Here is a 17,841-nt window from a genome sequence, read left to right on the forward strand (position 1 = left end):
CTGCTGGCCCAGTCTGCCCAGCAGTCAGTAGGGTGCAGCACCTGAACACCAGCCACCCCCTCACCACCGGGCTGGCTCATCTAGAAAGCGGACAAAGATGGCAATTTCTGATCGGGTGCTATAGGCTTGGCAAGTAGTAAGGGCCCACCCAGAAATGACCGGTCTAGTCCCCAGAGCTCTGGGAAGACGTAGGGGAGCTTGGAGGCAGCCATAAGGGCAGCAATCCTGGCCTCAGCCTGAGTTCTTCAAGTTGACTGGAACGTAGGCTTCCCCACATCTGTGACTGTGGCAAACAGCTCGGTGTGCAGGGTGGTTTTACTTGCACACGTGGCCTCCCTGCTAGGCCTCGGCCACTGTAGCCCCTAGAGCATAGCAGAATTGTCGCCAGTCCTGGAAAGTGCCACGCAGTGTTCTGAAATTGGCTTTCCAGGGTCCTCGGTGTGTAAGTTCATTTATTCATGTTTAGGAGAATCAAGCGACCGGTTACAGGGTCCACTGTAGGGCAGGGTTTGCAGATGCTTCCTGGAGTTTCCAGGCCCCCAGAAGCTCATCTTGTGCCAGGTCATTTCCTAGCTTGTGGCCTTATGGACTCCCCTTGCCTGAGGGTGCCCACCTGCCACTGGGGCTCCCATCTGTTTATACACGACACCTGCCGGTGTTCAGGAAGGGCTGGGGAGTGGTAGGTGCCATGTCCCCAGACGTAGCTTACTGGTAGCCAGGACAGAAGAGTCCCTGGGGTTCTTGGTGCCAGAAAGGAGGCAGAAGAGTGCTTTCTGTGTTAGGGTGGGCTCACAGGGCCTTCTGCTGGGGGAGGGGAAGGATGCAGTGGCCAGTCCTTAGTGCCCCAGCCTAGGCAGGAGCCTGCAGTGCAGGAGCAAGGTAGCCTTGGGACCTTAAGGTTCCCCTTGGGAGGGAAGGGACTAGCCTGGATTTCCACCACACTCTCCCTTCCCCATGACTGGGTCACCCCAGATGGGGCTGGGAGCTGCTGACATGGAGAACTGGACAGGACTGGCTGGTCGCAAGCACTTGGACCACATGATCAATCCTCCGCTCAGGGAGGGACCATACCCATGAGGTGTGTGTAGTGGATTAGCACTACTGTCGTCTTAATGGCATGTCTAGGACAAAGAATAAATACTTAGGAACAGACGGGGACCTAGGGGGCACCTCCCCTGACTTCTTCCTGGCACAGCTGGGGGCCCCTGATGTGCTCACAGTGGGGTAGAATCCTACAACCCTTCTGGAAGCCAAGTCTAGGCCAGAATGGCTAACCTCTCAGGCTAGGAACTGACTCACGATCCTCCACACCCCAAAACTCACCCAGAGTCCGATTCCATCTGCTCACCCACAAGCTCTGGGTGATCATAGGGGCCCTTGCAGCAACCTCAGTGAAGGTGAGGAGGTACTATGTATCCCCCAGGTCAGACGGGCCTTGGCAGTAGGATCAGTGGCCAGATGGACAAGCCAGGGACAGTCCCTGCTGGGTGGGCTCCCACTGCTGGGCCCTGCCTTCCCACCCATACCTCCAGCCGGGGAGAGGGTCCTGCCTGGGGGCCTGTCTCACCATCTGCTCCCCATGGGACCTGTGTGTCCTCAGCAGTGAAAGGGGGCGCTCAGAACCCCCTGGCCCCTCTCCCTTCAGAGGCTCTGGGCCCCCTGCTCCGTGGCTGGCAGGCCCGACGACTCTGCCTCAGGCCTCAGCGTTGCCAGCATCATCTGTGGCAGGTGGGGCAGGGGCCGGCATGGTCGTGCTCCTCAGGGGGGAGGGGGTTGGTGCCACGTGCACCCTCATATGTCGGCGCCCAGCTCTGCGCACTGCTTGTCGGAGATGTGGGAGGCCAGCGAGTCTATGATGTCGAGCAGCAGCTGCTGACTCAGTGAGCGCAGCGTGGGCAGCTTGGAAACCTGCGGGGGGCAAGGGGCCAGCACAGGATAGACCCGGAGCCCCGCGAGGCCAGGGTGGGCTCAACCACGCCAGGGCATGGCCACCCCAAGCGGCCAGCGGGGTCTGCTGCGGGAGACAGACTACACTTCCGCCCCCCAAGCCTGGCCAAGGCCAATGCAGAGGGGAAGGGGTCCCTGAAGAGGGCAGGCAGCAGGTGCTGGGTGGGGAGGGCCCTGACCTTGGTGAACTGATGCACGATGATGTGCAGGCAGTGCCGCTTCATGTCCAGGGCCTGCGTCTTGTCGGCCGCCTCCAGGATCTGGAACGTCAGGTTCCTTGAGGCACTGCTGCATCTCTCACCCACCCGCCCAGGTGCAGGGAGGCCCGCGGGCTCCAGGTGAGCTACCTGCAGTACGTTCTGCACGGTCACGTTCATCTCCAGGTTCTGCTTGCAGTACGCTTGCAGCCGGTTGTTGTAGAAGCCGTAATAGTAGGGGGCCGCAAACAGGTAGCTGGGGACTGGTTAAGGAGCTGCTGCCCAGAGGAGCGTGTCCTCCCGCCATCTCCCCTGGGAGGGTGCAGCTGGAGCCCCAGGCCCAGCAGGGGCGGAGAAAACCTGAGCCGCCTGCTGCTTGCTCAGAACCCGGAAACCCACCTCAACGCCAGGGACCGATCTAATCAGGACACTGACTTGCTCTCTACGAGGGACAGTGAAGTACTTAGGGGGTTGAAGGCCCTAGTCCAGACCCAACGAAAACCCAGGAATCTTTTCCCAGGAAAACACCCATATGCACACTTCCAGAACCAACCATGGCCTCACAGAGGCCTGAAAAACATCTTGCACCCAGTTCAGACCCCCAACAAACGATGTGACCAGGAATCACTCCATGGCCATCTACTCACCTGTCACATAGCACACAGATTGACCCCTTCCTCTGGGCGCGGAGTCAAGGGTCGTGAGGGTCAAGCACCCACCCACCCCTCCTGGCTGTGAGCCCCTCTCTGCCTGCCGACCAGCTGTTTCAGTGAACCCTGGGAGAGCACCAGGGACCAGAAAATCCTTGGGAGAGCGCCCAGCCAGGACCAGCCTGCCAGTCTCCAGAGCGGCGGAAGGTGAGCCCTGGGACCTCCAGTGGTGACCCGGGAGCACCCCCCGGGGTGGGGGCAAGGATGCAGAGAGTCCTCCGGCGGCATGTTGACCTCCCCGTAGTAGATGTAGCGCAGCATGGACTCAAAGGCCTGCCTGCTGGGCACCATCTCCCCGATGGAGATGTTCACCTGGCCATCCTCCGGCATGAAGGACCGGAACATGGCCTCAAAGTAGCTGCAGACAGGGGCGGTGGAGTCCTGGCTCTCAGCAAGTGCAGGCAGGGCTGGGGCCTGCCCTCCCTGCCACCACACCCCCACCCACCTGGAGCGAGCGGCCAGGATGGCCTTGTGGGCAGGTCTCGGGTGCCCATCCAGCAGCAGAGTGATGTCACAGAACTCCGCACCTGCTCCCTCCAGGTACGCCTTCATGTCCTGAATCAGAGACGTGCCTGGTGGAGAGGCCAGGGGGTAGTGGGGGGTACCTTGAGCAGACACCTCCCGCCCCTCAGCAGACTCTGAGCCATCTGATTCAGACCCAGGGTTCCACAGGCACCGCTTCTTGCTCATCTGCCCATATTGCTGCCCTAAAAAACCTCCCAGAGGCCAGCAGCCCTACTCTGACCCGCCCCCCAGAGTCTGATCTCCCCAACTCAGCCCAGTGAGCTCTCCTCCCCACCCTGGTGCTTAAGCCCCGTCTGGGCCTGGCAAGCACCCTGCCCTGCCACATGTCACTCCAGGCCAACGGCCAGAGGCACCACAGGCCCCAGGGAGTCAGGGGATGGAGACTGTGCTGTCCCTTCCCGGGTTGGGTGGGGACAGGGAGGCACCAGGAACATCCGAAATCTCTGGACTGCGCGTACCCCTCACTAGACCCCAAAGGGTGGGCGCACCTAGAAGAGCAGCTCAGCGACTGTGAGCACGCTGCTCCGGACGGAAACCCTCAAACCTGATGTCGGTCAGGGCGGCCCCCCTTGCCAGGCAGGGGCCCTGTGCCCACCTCAGAAGCGGGCTCAGGAGATTCCAGCCCTCAGCCACACAGCCGGCAGGACACCCCATGGGTCGGGGCCTCTTCCTTCCAGGGAGCCCGAGTGGACTGAGTGCCCATGCCCCTGTGCCCCAGGAGCACTACAGGGGGAGCACTACAGGGCCAGGCAGGTACTTCGGCGGCTCCCAAGTCTCCACCCAAGATGAATGCCATCCCTGTCTGCTGCCCTCAGGGCTGGGGACGAGGTCCCTACCGATGTCCATGGGCTGCTCTGAGGGGGCGCGGGGAGGCGGCTGCTGCTTCCGCCGAACGATCTCCACAATCAGTGGGGAGGAGAGGCGCTCGAACTCCTTCATCATGATCACCTGGTTGAAGTGGGACTCCTTCACCACGAAGTTCAGGCAGTGCTCCTGGGACACACAAGCCGAGCAGGCAGGCAGGGTCAGGCCTTGGCCGGGAAGGCAGCCGGGCTGGGATGGCTTGCGGGCCGGGGCTGGCAGCAGAGGACAGGGGGGCGGATCTGGTGGCAGAGAGCGGTGGCCTGGGGTGGGGGGCTGGCAGTGGACAGAGGGCTGGTGGCAGAGGGCAGCAGCCCGAGGTGGGGGCTGGCAGGGGAGGGCAGCGGCCTGGGGGGGGGCTGGCGGCGGAGGGCGGCGGCCTGGGGTCGGGGGCTGGCAGCGGACGGAGGGCTGATGGCAGAGAGCAGCGGCCCGGGGTGGGGGCTGGTAGCGGCCTGGAGGCGGCTGGTGGCAGACGGGGGCTGGCAAGGGAGGGCAGCGGCCTGGGGGGGCTGGCGGCAGACGGGGGCTGGTGGCGCAGGGCGGGTGGGCAGTACACCCCCGGCCGCACCTTCAGCTGGCCCAGCTGCAGCCTGGCGGCGCTCTCACACACAACCAGCACGTTCTGCAGGTCCACAGAGGCCTCGATGTACTGGCGGCACAGCTGCTCCAGGCGGCACAGCTGGAAGCTCAGAGCCAACTTGTACACGTCCATGATGAGCAGCACGTCCTCCACGTGGCCTGCGCCCAAGAGCTCCCTGAGCCTCAGGTATGTGGGGAGGGGGAGAAGGTGCGGCACAGGGCAGAAGGGAGGAGGGGGCTCCCATCCTGGAGGACATTAGGCAGCAACTCCACCACACTGCGCGTGTGTGAGGCTGTGGCCCCTGAGCCTCGGGATGCCCCCTCACCCCGTCCACCTGGCTCCCTCGCCAGCGCACCTTTCCGCGGGTACTTGATCTTGTCCGTGTAGAGGAACTGCATGAGCACCTCAAAGGGCCGGGCCTCGGCCTCGCGGATGGCCACGCGCAGCAGGGGCGGCCGGGCCCCCCCCACGGCCCCAGCAGGGACCTCCCTGGGAGCCGGGCCCGCCTCCTCCTCTAGCTTCTGCAGGGAGAGAAAGGGGAGCTCAGGGGTGTGTCCGCAGGCGCCGCTGCCCTGGCCGGACGGGGCCGGGCGGCACCTCACCTGGCCCAGCCGCTCCCGCGCCTGCACGATCTTCCTGCGCAGCCAGCGGCTCCGCGCCGTGACGATGGCCACGTGGCCCTGCACACACTCCTCCTTCTGCAGCAATAGCGACACCTCAGTGGGGAGCGCAGGACCCTTGTCCTGGCAGGGATGGAGGCCCAGCTGGCCAGGGCCAGGGGAAGGGGTCGGGGCCTCCAGGCCGGAGTGGGAGGCACGGCCTCCACTGTGCAGCATGCGGGCAGGCCGGGCCGAGGGAGGGCACCCACCTCACCCAGCACAAACTCCACGTCACAGAACTGGCGGCTCTCCCACAGCCGCCCGTAGTCCTCATGCAGCGTGCACTTGGGGTAACAGGAGAACTGCGAGAGGACACCCAGTGTTGGCAAGGGAAGCCACCACCGGCCCGGGCTCTGGCCTCCTCTGGGCCAAGCACCCCAGCCCCGCGAGCCCCGGAGGCTGCCCACCCCCCAGCCTGCACTGACGTTCCTGCGCTGCCCCCGCCTAGAGTCCCAGCAGACGCAGCCCTGACTCTGGTGCCCTCCAGCCACGCTGGGCCTCAGTGTCCATCATCCGGGGCCCATCCGCCCTGGCTGCCCCCTGCCCACCTGGAACCTGTACATCTCCCCGCTCCGGATGTTGTTGTCCACGGTCCCCCCGAAGATGTACATGGCGTCTGAGATCACAGCAGCCGCGTGGAAGAGCCTTCCGCTGGGCAGCTGGGCGGAAGGGGGTATGTGCACTCCTCTGAGCCTCAGCCTCCCCTCTGTGAGAGGGGCCGACCTCAGGGCCCGGCAGCGGGGGCGATGCAGAGCAGGCCGGGCACCCCCCTCACCTCGGAGGCCGGCGGGCCGGGCTGCTTGGCCGTGCTGGTGCCGAAGTCCAGGCCGAACACATCCCGGGACTTCTTGAAGCCGCCCCGCTCCTCAGAGGGCAGCGCGGGCGCCTCCTCGGACGCCGATGCTCGCTCGGGCACCTCAGCCCCACCGACCTGGAGGGGAGAGGCAGGCGGGTGGGACGGTCAGCGGGGCCGGCGCCGAGCTCCTGCTGACCCTGACCCGGAGCCGGGGCTGTGCATGGTGTGGGCCGGGCCGGGCTGCAGTCGGGCCGCGCGGCCTGGGAGAGCACCCCCAGCTCCGTGCAGACGTGATGCGAACGGAAATGCTGAGAGCCCGCAGGCAGCAAGGACGGAGCACAGGGGCCCAGGGCCTCGGGCCTTACTCATCCTGGCCTGGCTCCTGCTGGCTGTGCGGAGCCCTGGGCCCTCTGAGGCCGTGAGGAGTGGCAGGGCAGTGGGAGCAGGTGAGTCAGGAGCCCTTGGGCCCCCCTGGCCCCCCTGGGCACCGCAGCCCGGCAGCACTCACCTCGCTGTCCGAGCTGGGCTGGACCACCTCCCAGGTCTGGAAGTCCACATCATAGCAGTGCAGCTCATTAGGCAGCGTGTTGTCTGCTGCGCCCCCAAACACGTAGAGGTGGCGGTCAAAGGCCACCATGGTGTGCCCATAGCGCCGCTGGGGGGGCGGTGGGGAGCCTCGAAGCAGGTGCTCGGTGGGGATGCGGGTCCACCTGGGGGCATGTGACAGTGAACCGGTGCTAGGGTGGGGGGTCCTGCGCCCCCACGGCCTCCACCCGGGTTCTGAGGCCTTCCAACAGCAGGCCTGGGCAGGGGAGAGCCCTGCAGCCCCCAGGAAGAACAGCTGGCTCCAAGGAGGGTCTGCAGCGCATCCACCCAGCGCCCCTCATCCCCTTTCACTCTGGTAGCTGCTCGGCCTGGGTGCACTCAGCCCACCATGGGGTCCTGCCTGAACCCCTTTCTGCCCCCCAGCCATAAAGCAGGCAGGAGGGGTGGCCTCTGTACCGTGATGCAATCCCACTCTCGGGGGAATGGAGGCATATCCACTCTCTGCCATGTGGGATGGTCCCCATAGCCAAGTCCTCACTCCCGGGAACTACCAGGACCCCCCCCTTCCAATGCTGCTCCTACAGTCTCTACCCTCCCAGGACTTCCCAACACCTCCCAGCACATCCTCTCTTTGACACCCACAGGATCCTGGTTAGGCAGGCATGCCATTTGGCTCCATGCTGCCCCCTGTACCCGGCACATGCTGGGCTCACTGGGGTGCCCTGCTGCCCCTGCTACTGGGGCGGGGGGGGGGGGGGGGGCGGTGTTCAGTACGCAGGAGACCTGCCTGGGCAAAGCCCATCTCCAGAAGGCAGGGGCACTGACTGCCCATCTGGGGGTGGGGTAAGGTGGAGGTGCTCTGTAGGAGACCTCAGTACTAAGCACCTCAGAGCAGCAACCTCTGTGTGCCGTCATTGGGGGTGGCACCCGTGCAAGGCCCATAGCACGCACCTACGCACGGCCTAGAGAAGGCCAGGGTGTTTGTTTCCACCTCTGGGGGCGGGGGAGCAAAGGGCACAGGCATGATGTTGGGCAGGTGGCTGTCTGGGGGGCTGGAAGCAGGCCAGCCTGAGGAAGGTGGCACCACACTGACCCCGCCGCCTGGGGCTCCTCTGCTGCCAGGGGCCACTGTGGTCTCCTGACACCTGGCCTGAGCTGCTACCTGTGGCCAGACTGCCCCTGATTTTCTTCCTACCCCTGTCCACTCTGCCCCAAGCTGCAGCTCTGCCCCCGGCTCTGGCCTGGGTCCCTCACGCTGCAGCCCTCCACTCCGTCAATGCACCTTCCTGAGCCCCCACACCCCCGGGCAGCCCCCGGGCCCTGTGTCTCCCCCAGTACGGGCACCTCCCCGAGAACCCTGCACAGATTAGCCACCTTCCACCTGGCCAGAGATTGCGTGTCTGCCCCTCCCCCTCCCCACATCTGGGCACACCTGGCCTCTGCTTCCAACATCCCTCACCTCTCCAGGTCTCTTCCTACTGGCTCTGAGCCATCTTTACTGGCCCCCCCCCCCCCCCCCCCCCCCCCCCCCCCCCCGTGAGCACCGAGGCCAGGACAGAGACACAGGCCTGTGTGCGGTATGGCTCTTCTCTCAGGCCCGGCCAGCCCGAGACAGGAGGCCTGGGCGGGTGTCAGCAGGACTCCCCCTGCCTGGGATGTCCTGACCTTTCTCCTTCCCAGCCGACACCACTGGCCCTCAGGGCAGCTCCAAGTCCCCTCTCCAAGCCTCTATGACCAGCAGAAGCTCCCTGTTCCATCCCCTCCATTCACTCCCAGAGCCAATGCCCTGCCTGTGCCACCTCCAGGGCTCAGTCCCCATCACGAGGGCTGGCCAGCAGCCAAGGATGGCATAGGCTGGATGCTCTCAGGTCCTGAGCACCCCTCCAGTCTTCTGCATCATATGAGCTCTACGCTGGCCACATCTGTTACCGGTGGCACCGACCAGGCCATCCGCAGGGCAGGAGCCATCCTTCGCACTGGGCAGAGAGAGGGGCCCGGCCTGCACGGTCTGCATGGGGGTGCCCGCATCTCCCCGCTTTGGAAGGGCAGCTCCTGCTGCGCCAGGAGCCCAGAGGACCGCTCCACACCATGCGTCCCACCACCAGGGCACTCACGTCTTGTCCTTGAATTCAAACTGGAAGAGGTTGTTGGTTATCTTGGCTCCGCTCTGCCCTGAGAACACAAACATCTTGTCGCGGCACACGGCCACCGGGAAGTTGCAGCAGGAGGGCGGGATCTCGCCGCTCTGGGCCACCTGAGATAGGGAGGAAGCTCAGCCACAGGCCCGGGCCGGGCGCAGGGCTCAGACTTACACTGCTGAACTCGGACTTACTTTCATTCTTGAAACTTCTGTAAATGAGGTTTCAGAGATTGATTCCTGGAGAACAGCTTAAAGTCCCACCTCACCCACCTAAAAATGGGCCCAGTTTTTAACAGTGGAGGCTAAGAATCCTCACCACCAGGGAAAGACACCCCAGGGGAAAGACGGCAGGGCAGTCAGATCGACTGGCCAGAAACGGCAGCTAGCAGGACACCCGCCAGCAGGCTGAGCTCGTTGTGCTCAAATCACAAGTACCCAGGCTGCACCAGTCACCAGGACCAGCTGCCATCTGAGCCACAGAACCTTTATTTATTTATTTATTTATTTATTTATTTATTTATTTATTTATGTTTTATTCATTATTCATGAGAGACACAGAGGGAGAAAGCAGGCTCACTGTGGGGAGCCCGATGCAGGACTCGATCCCAGGACCCCGGGGTCACAACCTGAGCCAAAGGCAGACGCCCAACCCCTGAGCTACCCAGGCGTCCCAGAGCCTTTCGCCAGTACTAGGTCAGTGCGGCTGGAATTGGGCAGGAAGTCAGCAGGGACGGTGAGGCCTGGCCTCCACAAAGGGGGAGAAAGCAGCTCCTACCCCCGCCCACCCCAGCCCCCCGCCCTGTGCCCCTTACCTCCTGGCCTCCCCTGCCCCCCGATTGCCTCTCCCTGTGCCCCTCACCTCCTCCCAGCATGTGAGCTCCCGGTCTTGGAGGCCAATGGTCCACATGTCATTCAACCTGCATTAGGACGGGGGGTGAGGGGGGGCATAGAGGGACAAGTGTCAGGATCTCCACAGCTGGGAATGGTGGCAGGGTGGGCTAGGCCCAGCCAGGAGGGACGGCTCCAGGGAACGACACATCATGCAGGACTCTGATCGGGGCCTGGGGAGCAGCCATGAGGTGGGAGGTTCAGGGTAGGGGGCTGCACTGAACCCTTGCTATGTGGGCCCCCAGCTCCCCGCCCAGGGACACGCACCATCATTCACAATGTCTCACCAGTGTGGCAGGGTCAGTCTCACTCGGCTCACCCCTGGGGCTTAGAGAGGACTTCAGAGGCAAAGCTCCCAGAAACCACCACTAACATTGCCACCTCTTGGAGCTGCTGCTTCTTTTTTTTTGTTTTTTTGTTTTTTTCTTTTTTTTTGTAATCTCTATATCCAACACTTAGCTCAAACTCACAGCTCCAAGACCTGAGCCAGCCAGGCGCCCCACCCCTTGGAGTTTCTATAATGCTGAGATCTTAGGGAATGAGCACATGCTACTTTTGTAACCAGAAAAATGCAGCGAAGCCAATTTTCTATAGGAAGGCGGTAGATCCAGTCCCTGCTACGTAGGCAGGAACCCCATGTTGTCGTCCAGAGAGGAGGGGCCGGGTCTGAGCCCTGCTGCCACCACCTGCTCACCTTGAGCTTGAGTATTTTCACCTGGGCAATTCAGACGCACACCCCCCTCCCCCAGCTCTGACACCAGCTAGGCCACCTATTGCCGTGGAGACCAGCACACTCTGAGACAGCGGCACAAAAATGGGCCAGGCTTGCTGCCCCCTCGGATGCCCCCAGGAGGGGCCTCAGGGCTGTGGGGTTGGGTGGGAGCTCCACTCAGCTCCCCTCCACCTCCATCCCACCCTCCCCTCACTCCTGTCCACAACATTACCCTCCTGAGAAACCCCCAGCCTGAGCCTTCCCATGCCAGGAAGGCCCCCCTCGGTACACTTACAGGGCTGCCCAGAGGCCGGTGCACGGGCACCACCTACCTGGCATTGCCGTCATAGCCAGCAAAGATCCACAGCTTGTCGCTGTACACCGTGGCGCCATGGGCAGACCTAGCGACTGGCAACCTGCAGCACGGGGAGGGGGTGAGGAGTGAGGCCACCCAGCACAGACCCGAGCTTCACAGCCCCAAGCGGCGGGCCAGGACCCCAGGGTTGCCATGCCTACATCTGCCAACACCAGGGCTCTGGGGATGCCAGCTGGGGGTCATGAGGCTGGGCTCCTGAGGCGGGGCAGTGGGATGAGGAATTCAGATGTCCCATGTCCCCAGGGTAAAGGCCTCTCCCAGTCAACACAGAAATATCAGAGTCAAGGGAGAGGGAGGGTCCTGGCAAAACAGGACCAGAGAAGGGCCCATCAGTGCACCGGGGCTCCTCTGCTCTCTGAGAGCAGGGAATCCAAGAGCAGGGAGGAGGCCTCAGACAGTCACAGCTGGGAATGAGCACGACTCAGGCCTCCCTGAGCCTCGGGCTCTCCTGTAATGCTACAGGGCCCAGATCGCAGGCCAGCTGCCACCAGCAACCCAGCACCGTAGCCATCAGGACAGCCCCCAAAGGTTTCAGCAAAGTCTCTCACCGTCCTTCAATTTTCCACTCTGTCCACTGGCCAGTTGCAAACTTATATTCAAAAAGGTCGTTTTTATTCTTCAGGTTAGAATTGGAATAAATGTCCCCAGTGTAGCCCCCTGGGTAGAGAGAGCGAGAAACCATCACACCCAAATGCAGGGAGAGCAGAATCCAGCCTCACTTAAGATGTATTCCGGGACTCCCTCCCTAAGCCTCAGGGAGCACCTACCGCGTGCCTGACTCTGTGCTAGGCTCTGGGGACACAGAAGTGAACAGACTCCTGCCCCTGCCCCTGGCAGAGTGACAGAGGAGGGAGGAGAGCCACCTTCCCGAGCAGTCACCCCGTGAGATCGGGACAATGAGGGAATGAGCCCCTTGAGGGGCCCCCGGCCCAGTGCAGGAACTCAGAGGACTCTGGCAGAGGACAAGGCGGGACAGAGGCTGGCCATGCACAGCACGGGAGCCCCAGGCCTGGTGGCGGGACAGGGGAGCTGGAGCCCCGAAGAGGGCACGGCACCCAGGAGATGAGAGGCAGCTCACCAAAGACAAACATGCTGCTTCCGTAGACAACGGCCGAGTGGTGGTAGCGGGGGGCTGGTGGGGTGCCAGTGGTGAAGGCCCTGGTGGGGGGAAACGGGACAGCGGGTGTCAGCGGGGCTCAGCTGTGCAGTCCACGCCACACCGGCAGCCCACCCCCGCCCAGGATTCCTTTTATATTTGCATCTGGTAGACAATACTTATCTCATTAGACAAACTTAAAAAAAGAAAAGGTTTTTTTAAAACCTTTATTTTGTTTGTTTGTTTGTTTGTTTTTAGTAGGCTCCATGTGGGCCCAGCGTGGAACCTAACATGGGGCTGGAACTCATGACCCTGAGATCAAGACCTGAGCTGAGACCAAGAGTCGGATGCTAACCAACTGAGCCACCCAGGCGCCCCCTCATTATAGAAACTTTTAACAACAGTTGCTGATAAGGAAAAAACACAAAACCAGCACTGAGACTTCCATATAATCCCTTTGCCAGAAACCACCATCCATACCTTTAGGTCACCCCTCCACACACCTTTCCTATGTGTATTTATGTCTCTGAGTAATTTTCTAAGTGGAGTCATGTGGTAGGTATCTTATGACACCTGCTTTTTGAACTAAACAGTAGAGAGTGACTAGGTCTTCCGGCTACTCCGGGATCAGCTATCCTTGTCCTTTCATGGCGGCACTGGCTTCCATCCGCAGGGGTCAGCCACACACTTGACTTAGTGAGTTAAAAACCCCTTTATACTGCTTTCCTGGGGCTGCTCCTTTTCAGAGTTTTATCCTTAAGCAATCGTTAGTAAAGGATTGTACAGTTTGTAGGGTGATTTTTAAAATTGATCCATAACTATGGGCTATGTTATGAAACCCAGGGTGAGACGAACAACACAAAAACTTCTCTCGTGATCCCAGAGCTACGGAGGTCTCCTGAGCAGAAGGTGGGTGGTGCACAATGATGCCACCCTGATTTGCCAGGCTTGGAGGGTGTGGGTCCTGGGCCTGGATGTCCTCCTTCACCAAAGAGGGGCGGTGAGACCCCACCACAGAGGGGACTCGGGGGACTGAGGGCTACACCAGAGCTCCTGTGCAAAGCGTGGCAGCCAGGTGGCTGGATGGGTCTGTACTCCTGCACGAGCAGATGGGAGAGCTCAGGAGGAAGCCCAGTGTCTCCTAATCCTGGGATCCCTTTTCTCCCCCTCAGCTGAGAGCTACCCCCTGGGCAGGCTGCAGACTGGAGCCGATGGGTACATGTATGCCATGAGCAGAGAGGGCAGGTGTCTTGGCCAAGGCCACACAGCTGGGAGGGCCATCTGCAGGAGGCAGCCAGGGCTTGCATGCTGCCCACTACCCATGTGGGGTCTCCAAGCAGAGGATGGGCCCCACAGGGGCACGGAGGGGAGGAGAGCCAGTGCTGTCAGCCCGTGGGCAGCATCCTACAGCAGCACAGGGTCGGTCCTGGAAGGACCCACAAGCCGACGCCCCCCCACCCTGTGTCACCTCCCATAGCAGCCCCTGGCCCAGGAGACAGGCCTAGTGATGGAAGGGCTCTCCGGAGGCAGAATTTGAGGACTTGCAACCAATGAAACAGATGTCTGTAATTAACAGGATTCAGAATAATCAAAGTTGGGACTGGAGAAGGAACCCAGGAGAGAGAGAGGAACACTAAGGGCCACTGTTTTCTCCTCCTCGAAACTTCTCTCTAGCTTTCCCCAGCATGACTCCGCTGGTGGTTGGGGCCTGGCACAGTGCTACCGATTTCTAGGGGGAAGAAGGTGCTTAGGGCTCCGAGGCCACCTACCTGCACCAGGAGCAGTCCTTCACGTCGAACCGCAGGAGGTCATTGAGCATGGTCTTCCTGAAAGACAGCCAGGGACAGGTGGGGTCGGTCCTGGGCCGATCGGACACTGCAGCCCAGGGGTGGGGACCGTTGTGGGGACTTGGCCAGGGCGAGGCAGCCAGCTGATGCCCGAAGGACCAGAGAGGTGACCACAGAGGAAGCTCCCCAGCTGGTGCTGGTACCAGGGCTGCAAGGTACGTGGGACTGGCCTGCCTGCAGTCGGGTCCAAAGCATGACCCTGGCCACCCAGCAGGTGGCCCTGAGGACTCACACCAAGGCAGGCTCCAGAACCCCAACTCCCACTCCCAGTCCCACATCTCAGAGCCTCCTTTCCTGAGGTTGTGCCACCAAAATGCAGAGCTTCCCAGATCTCAGGGGAGGCCCTTTCCTCCTCTCTGATCTTCCTTCCACCTCCCTGTTGCAAAGCCAATGTAACCACATTAAAGATACAATCAAATGGAAAACAAGTCCAGTGACCACCTAGCAGGACCTGCATGTTTCCACTCAGCCCTTGTCAGTCAGTAAGAAGGAAGAAGGGAGTCAGCCAACAGGAGCCCAGCACCCCCTGCATGCCAGGCCTATACAGGGCACCGCCCTCTACTCTTCCCTCAGTCTGCACCAGGGGCTCCACCTGCTTTGCAGAAGAGGAAGGGGCCCGGGACATAAAGGGCCTGCCGAAGGCCATGCAGCCATGCAGCCATGCAGCCAGGAGCTGGGAAGCCGAGATGTGACCATAATTTCTCCCTTCTCCCATCTGCTCCTTCCTCCCTCTTTTCCTCCCCCCTCCCAGACGCTGTACGAAGCTGTCTTTCTCTGCACCCAGTGGATCTCTACAAAATTGCAACCAGGGTGAGACAAATCTGTACCCTGTTTCTTGGTGCCACATTGTAGCAAATTATTTCTGCTGGTTGCTACACAGTTGCCATGCCAACTCTACCTGCTACAGAACTCTGGGAGGGATGTTCCCACTTCCTGCTCTGGGCTGGACACCAGGCCTTGTCTGGTTTGGGGGGGATTGTCATTAAGGCAGCAGGGAGCATCTGTAGGCAGATGCCTCTTCCTATTTCATTCTTTCACATGACCCACATTTATTGAATTGTCTGTGTGGCAGGTACAGGTCCACCCCTCATGGAGGAGACACATAAACATCTGTGTGTTCTGAGATAACTCTGAGGGTATCTGTGGGATCGGTGCTCTTACCATGGGGCCGGCAAGAGGTGCAGAAGGGGAGGGGAGGGCCAACAGCTGGTCCAGGTGGCCGGGAGGGCCTCACTCACAGTAAATTCAGAAGAGAGGCAGGAAGGGCGGGAAGGAGGGAACAGCCAGCACCAGGGCATGAGCAGGAGATGCTTGGTTCACTCAGAACACAGCAAGACAGGGGTGTAGCCCAGTGCCGTGCAAAACAAAGGCAGAAACGCAGGGCGGGCGCAAGCGTAAAGGGTCTTACGGACTGCCAGGACAGCTTGGGCTTGTACTCAGAGGGAGGGGAGTCCCCAGGGCTATGTGCTGAGGAGGAACACACTGAGACTTGCATCTTCAAATGGGTCCCTCTGGCCGCTCATGGGGAAAGAAGCTATTGGGGAGACAGGCTGGAGACCAGAGGCCATGCCCAAGGAGACCACACTGTTGGTCTGCAGGTCCTTGTGGGGTCCTGTGTACCCCAACACCTCCAAGTCAGCTCCCTCACCCCCAGGGAGTCCTGAAAGACCAAGGCTGCAGAACCGATCAGAGGCCAGCCCTTTTTGGGCTTCAGGCCAAGCCCTGTGGTTGAGAGGCAGGGATGGACTCATGGGCAGAAATCGGTCATGTGCAAACACTGCATCCGCAGGACAGCCAGACCTCTGTCTTGAGCCCTTCCCAGCTTTGTGCTCACTGACCCTGAGGAGCACACTGCAAAAGCAGAGCATGCGGGCACCCCCTATACAGAGGAGGAGATTTAAGCCACCAACCGGAGCCCAGAGTCACAAAGCTCTAATTTGAACTGAGCTCGGTCTATCCAGATCAAGCTTCAAGCTTCAGCCCCACGTCTAGCAGGCTCCCAAGCCTCCCAGAGCCCTGGTGGGCATCCCTGGCCTTTCCTGAACCACATCAATGAATGAATGCCGGAGGGAAGCCCTGTCCAGACTCTAGGCCTGGTGCCATTCTGCATCCCCCAATCTCCGGGCCATTGCCCATGCTGGTCCTTCTGCCTGGAACACTCTCTTTTACCTGACTCACTCTAACTTATCTTTCAGGTCATCAACCCCTCCAGGAAGGCTTCTCTGCCCAGACCAGACCCCTTCTCTCCAAGCATGTCTGCTATGCCCACGCCCCGTACTTAACATGGCCTAGCCCGTGATAAGAGCTCTTTCCCTCTGGGAATGGGTCTTAGGGGAACACCACCAGAAGGAAGCAGTCACACAAACCAAAGGTTTACCTCAGCCATTATCTTTAACCAAAGGAGACCAGCCACCACTTAAGAACAGTTCGTGGGATAGAAGTGTGTCCACCAACAAAACATCAGGAAAGTTGTTTCCCAGGAATTTATGGCAATGTGGGAACACCTTTGCAAAAAGGTGGAAAATATGGGAAATTTAAAAACAAAACAAACAAACAAAAAACTGTGCCCTCTAAATGCTGCCATGTGAGCACGTGGATAAAGTCCAAAGAGAACTGCAGAGAAGGAGAAGTGCCAGGTGAGGGTGGCGGCCAGGGCGGATGTATTTCTTTCAAGGCTGTGTCCACTCATTCAGAACAAGAGGCACATTTCTGTGTCCCATCATGTGTTACCCAGTGAACGCTGTTCTGAGGGAGGGAGGGAACCTCACATGGAGAAACTGAGGCTGAATGCTTCACCAACCCGGTGGGAACCACCATGTTTCTCCCTCCCCCGGTTCTAACACCCTGATGCATACTCACTCACCCATTGTCTCCACCAAATACATAGATGGCATCTTTATAGGCCACCACTGTGTGCTTGCTGCGCCTGGAAAGAAAGAATGGGTGGGCGGCAGTGAGGTCAGGACCCTCCTGGGGGCGCCCAAGGAATGAGGCTAAGCACGCGGGCTGCCGCAGAAATTAGGTAACACCTCTCGACTGCTAAGACGGATAGAGGTCCCTAAATTCCACCAGTACCCCAGGACCCTGTATACAGACCCCTGATATTGCCGGGGGGGGGGGGGGGGGGGGGGGGGGGGGGGGGGCTCTCTGGACTCCGGGCCTCACTGCAGAGCTGCTGGGACCCCAGCTCCAGACCCACCAACACCACTTGGCTCTAGTACCTGCCCGGGGCCCCACCCCGCCCCGAGACGCCCTCTGCACACCCCCTCCGCTCCAGACATCTTCCTGGGCACCATCACTTCCTCCCCACCCCCCACTGCCAGGACCCAGGGCTGGACTCCACGCCCTGGCCTCGCCCCTGGGCCCCTCCCCGGGACCTCCCAGACACTCCCGGTCCCCAAGACCCCCTCAACTCCGCCGTACCGGGCCCCCACGAACTCGTCGCAGGGCGGGAGGCGCCGCCAACGATGCACTGTCTCGAAGGGCCCGAAGTTGAGTGTCAGGTACTCAACACTGTCAGAGCAGCTGTGGTCAAAGTCCACGCTCGGGGCTACCTTGGACCGTGCGCTGCCCGCCAGGGCCCCGGCCCCGATCGGGCCTCCCGAGCCCCCCGGCCCAGCCATCCCGGGTCCACGCCTGACCAGCAACCCGGTCCGCGGGACGTGCAGCCACCGCCCCGGGCCGCCCCCGAGGGACTACATTTCCCGGCGAGCCCTGCGCCGACCGCGCCACACTTCCGGCCTGCGCCGCTCGGCCGCCCGCCCCTCCCGGCAAGCTGAGCGCTCCTCGTGAGTCCGCGGGCCGGCTCCACCCCCGGGAAGCTGGGAGCGGGTGACCCTCTGGGAAGCATTTCCCGCCCAGTACGCGCGGCCGCTGCCCCTTTCCAGGGAAGGCGGCGTCCGGTCCCCAGCCCCGTCCGGAATGCACTTCCCCGGCGCCAGCCAAGCCCACGCCTGCG

The 17,841-nt window shown here is 61.4% G+C and overlaps 1 protein-coding gene across 2 annotated transcripts; it reads right to left on the minus strand.

The window, feature by feature from the left end:
• Window positions 1-434: 434 nt before the first annotated feature.
• LZTR1 (leucine zipper like transcription regulator 1) lies at window positions 435-17,630 on the minus strand. Of its 2 annotated transcripts, none has more exons than XM_041728749.1 (21): window positions 17,307-17,630; window positions 16,747-16,809; window positions 13,806-13,862; window positions 12,019-12,098; window positions 11,489-11,597; window positions 10,897-10,980; window positions 9,824-9,881; window positions 8,939-9,078; window positions 6,787-6,988; window positions 6,258-6,413; window positions 6,031-6,141; window positions 5,692-5,784; window positions 5,426-5,521; window positions 5,179-5,344; window positions 4,812-4,981; window positions 4,216-4,327; window positions 3,300-3,426; window positions 3,063-3,212; window positions 2,295-2,400; window positions 2,127-2,207; window positions 435-1,908 (listed from the first exon to the last, which is right to left on the minus strand). In XM_041728749.1, exons 1-21 carry the CDS (start codon window positions 17,504-17,506, stop codon window positions 1,792-1,794), a joined length of 2,478 nt encoding a protein of 825 aa, XP_041584683.1. In that variant the 5' UTR covers window positions 17,507-17,630; the 3' UTR covers window positions 435-1,791. The 2 variants fall into 2 exon arrangements, with proteins under 2 accessions (XP_041584683.1, XP_041584682.1); XM_041728748.1 differs by having other exon boundaries at window positions 4,216-4,372; window positions 17,307-17,622.
• Between the last annotated feature and the right edge of the window lie 211 nt (window positions 17,631-17,841).

The sequence above is a fragment of the Vulpes lagopus genome, chromosome 14 (assembly GCF_018345385.1).
Source record: "Vulpes lagopus strain Blue_001 chromosome 14, ASM1834538v1, whole genome shotgun sequence".
NCBI classification, from domain to species: Eukaryota; Metazoa; Chordata; class Mammalia; order Carnivora; family Canidae; genus Vulpes; species Vulpes lagopus.

Coding starts and splice junctions, on each gene's coding strand:
- LZTR1 (XM_041728748.1), bottom strand. CDS start 17,506: ATGGCTGGGCCGGGGGGCTCGGGAGGCCCGATCGGGGCCGGGGCCCTG. Junction 3,427..4,215: donor AGAGCAGCCCATGGACATCG/GTAGGGACCTCG, acceptor CCTCTCCACCAG/GCACGTCTCTGATTCAGGAC. Junction 1,909..2,126: donor TCGTGCATCAGTTCACCAAG/GTCAGGGCCCTC, acceptor TGCCCCCCGCAG/GTTTCCAAGCTGCCCACGCT.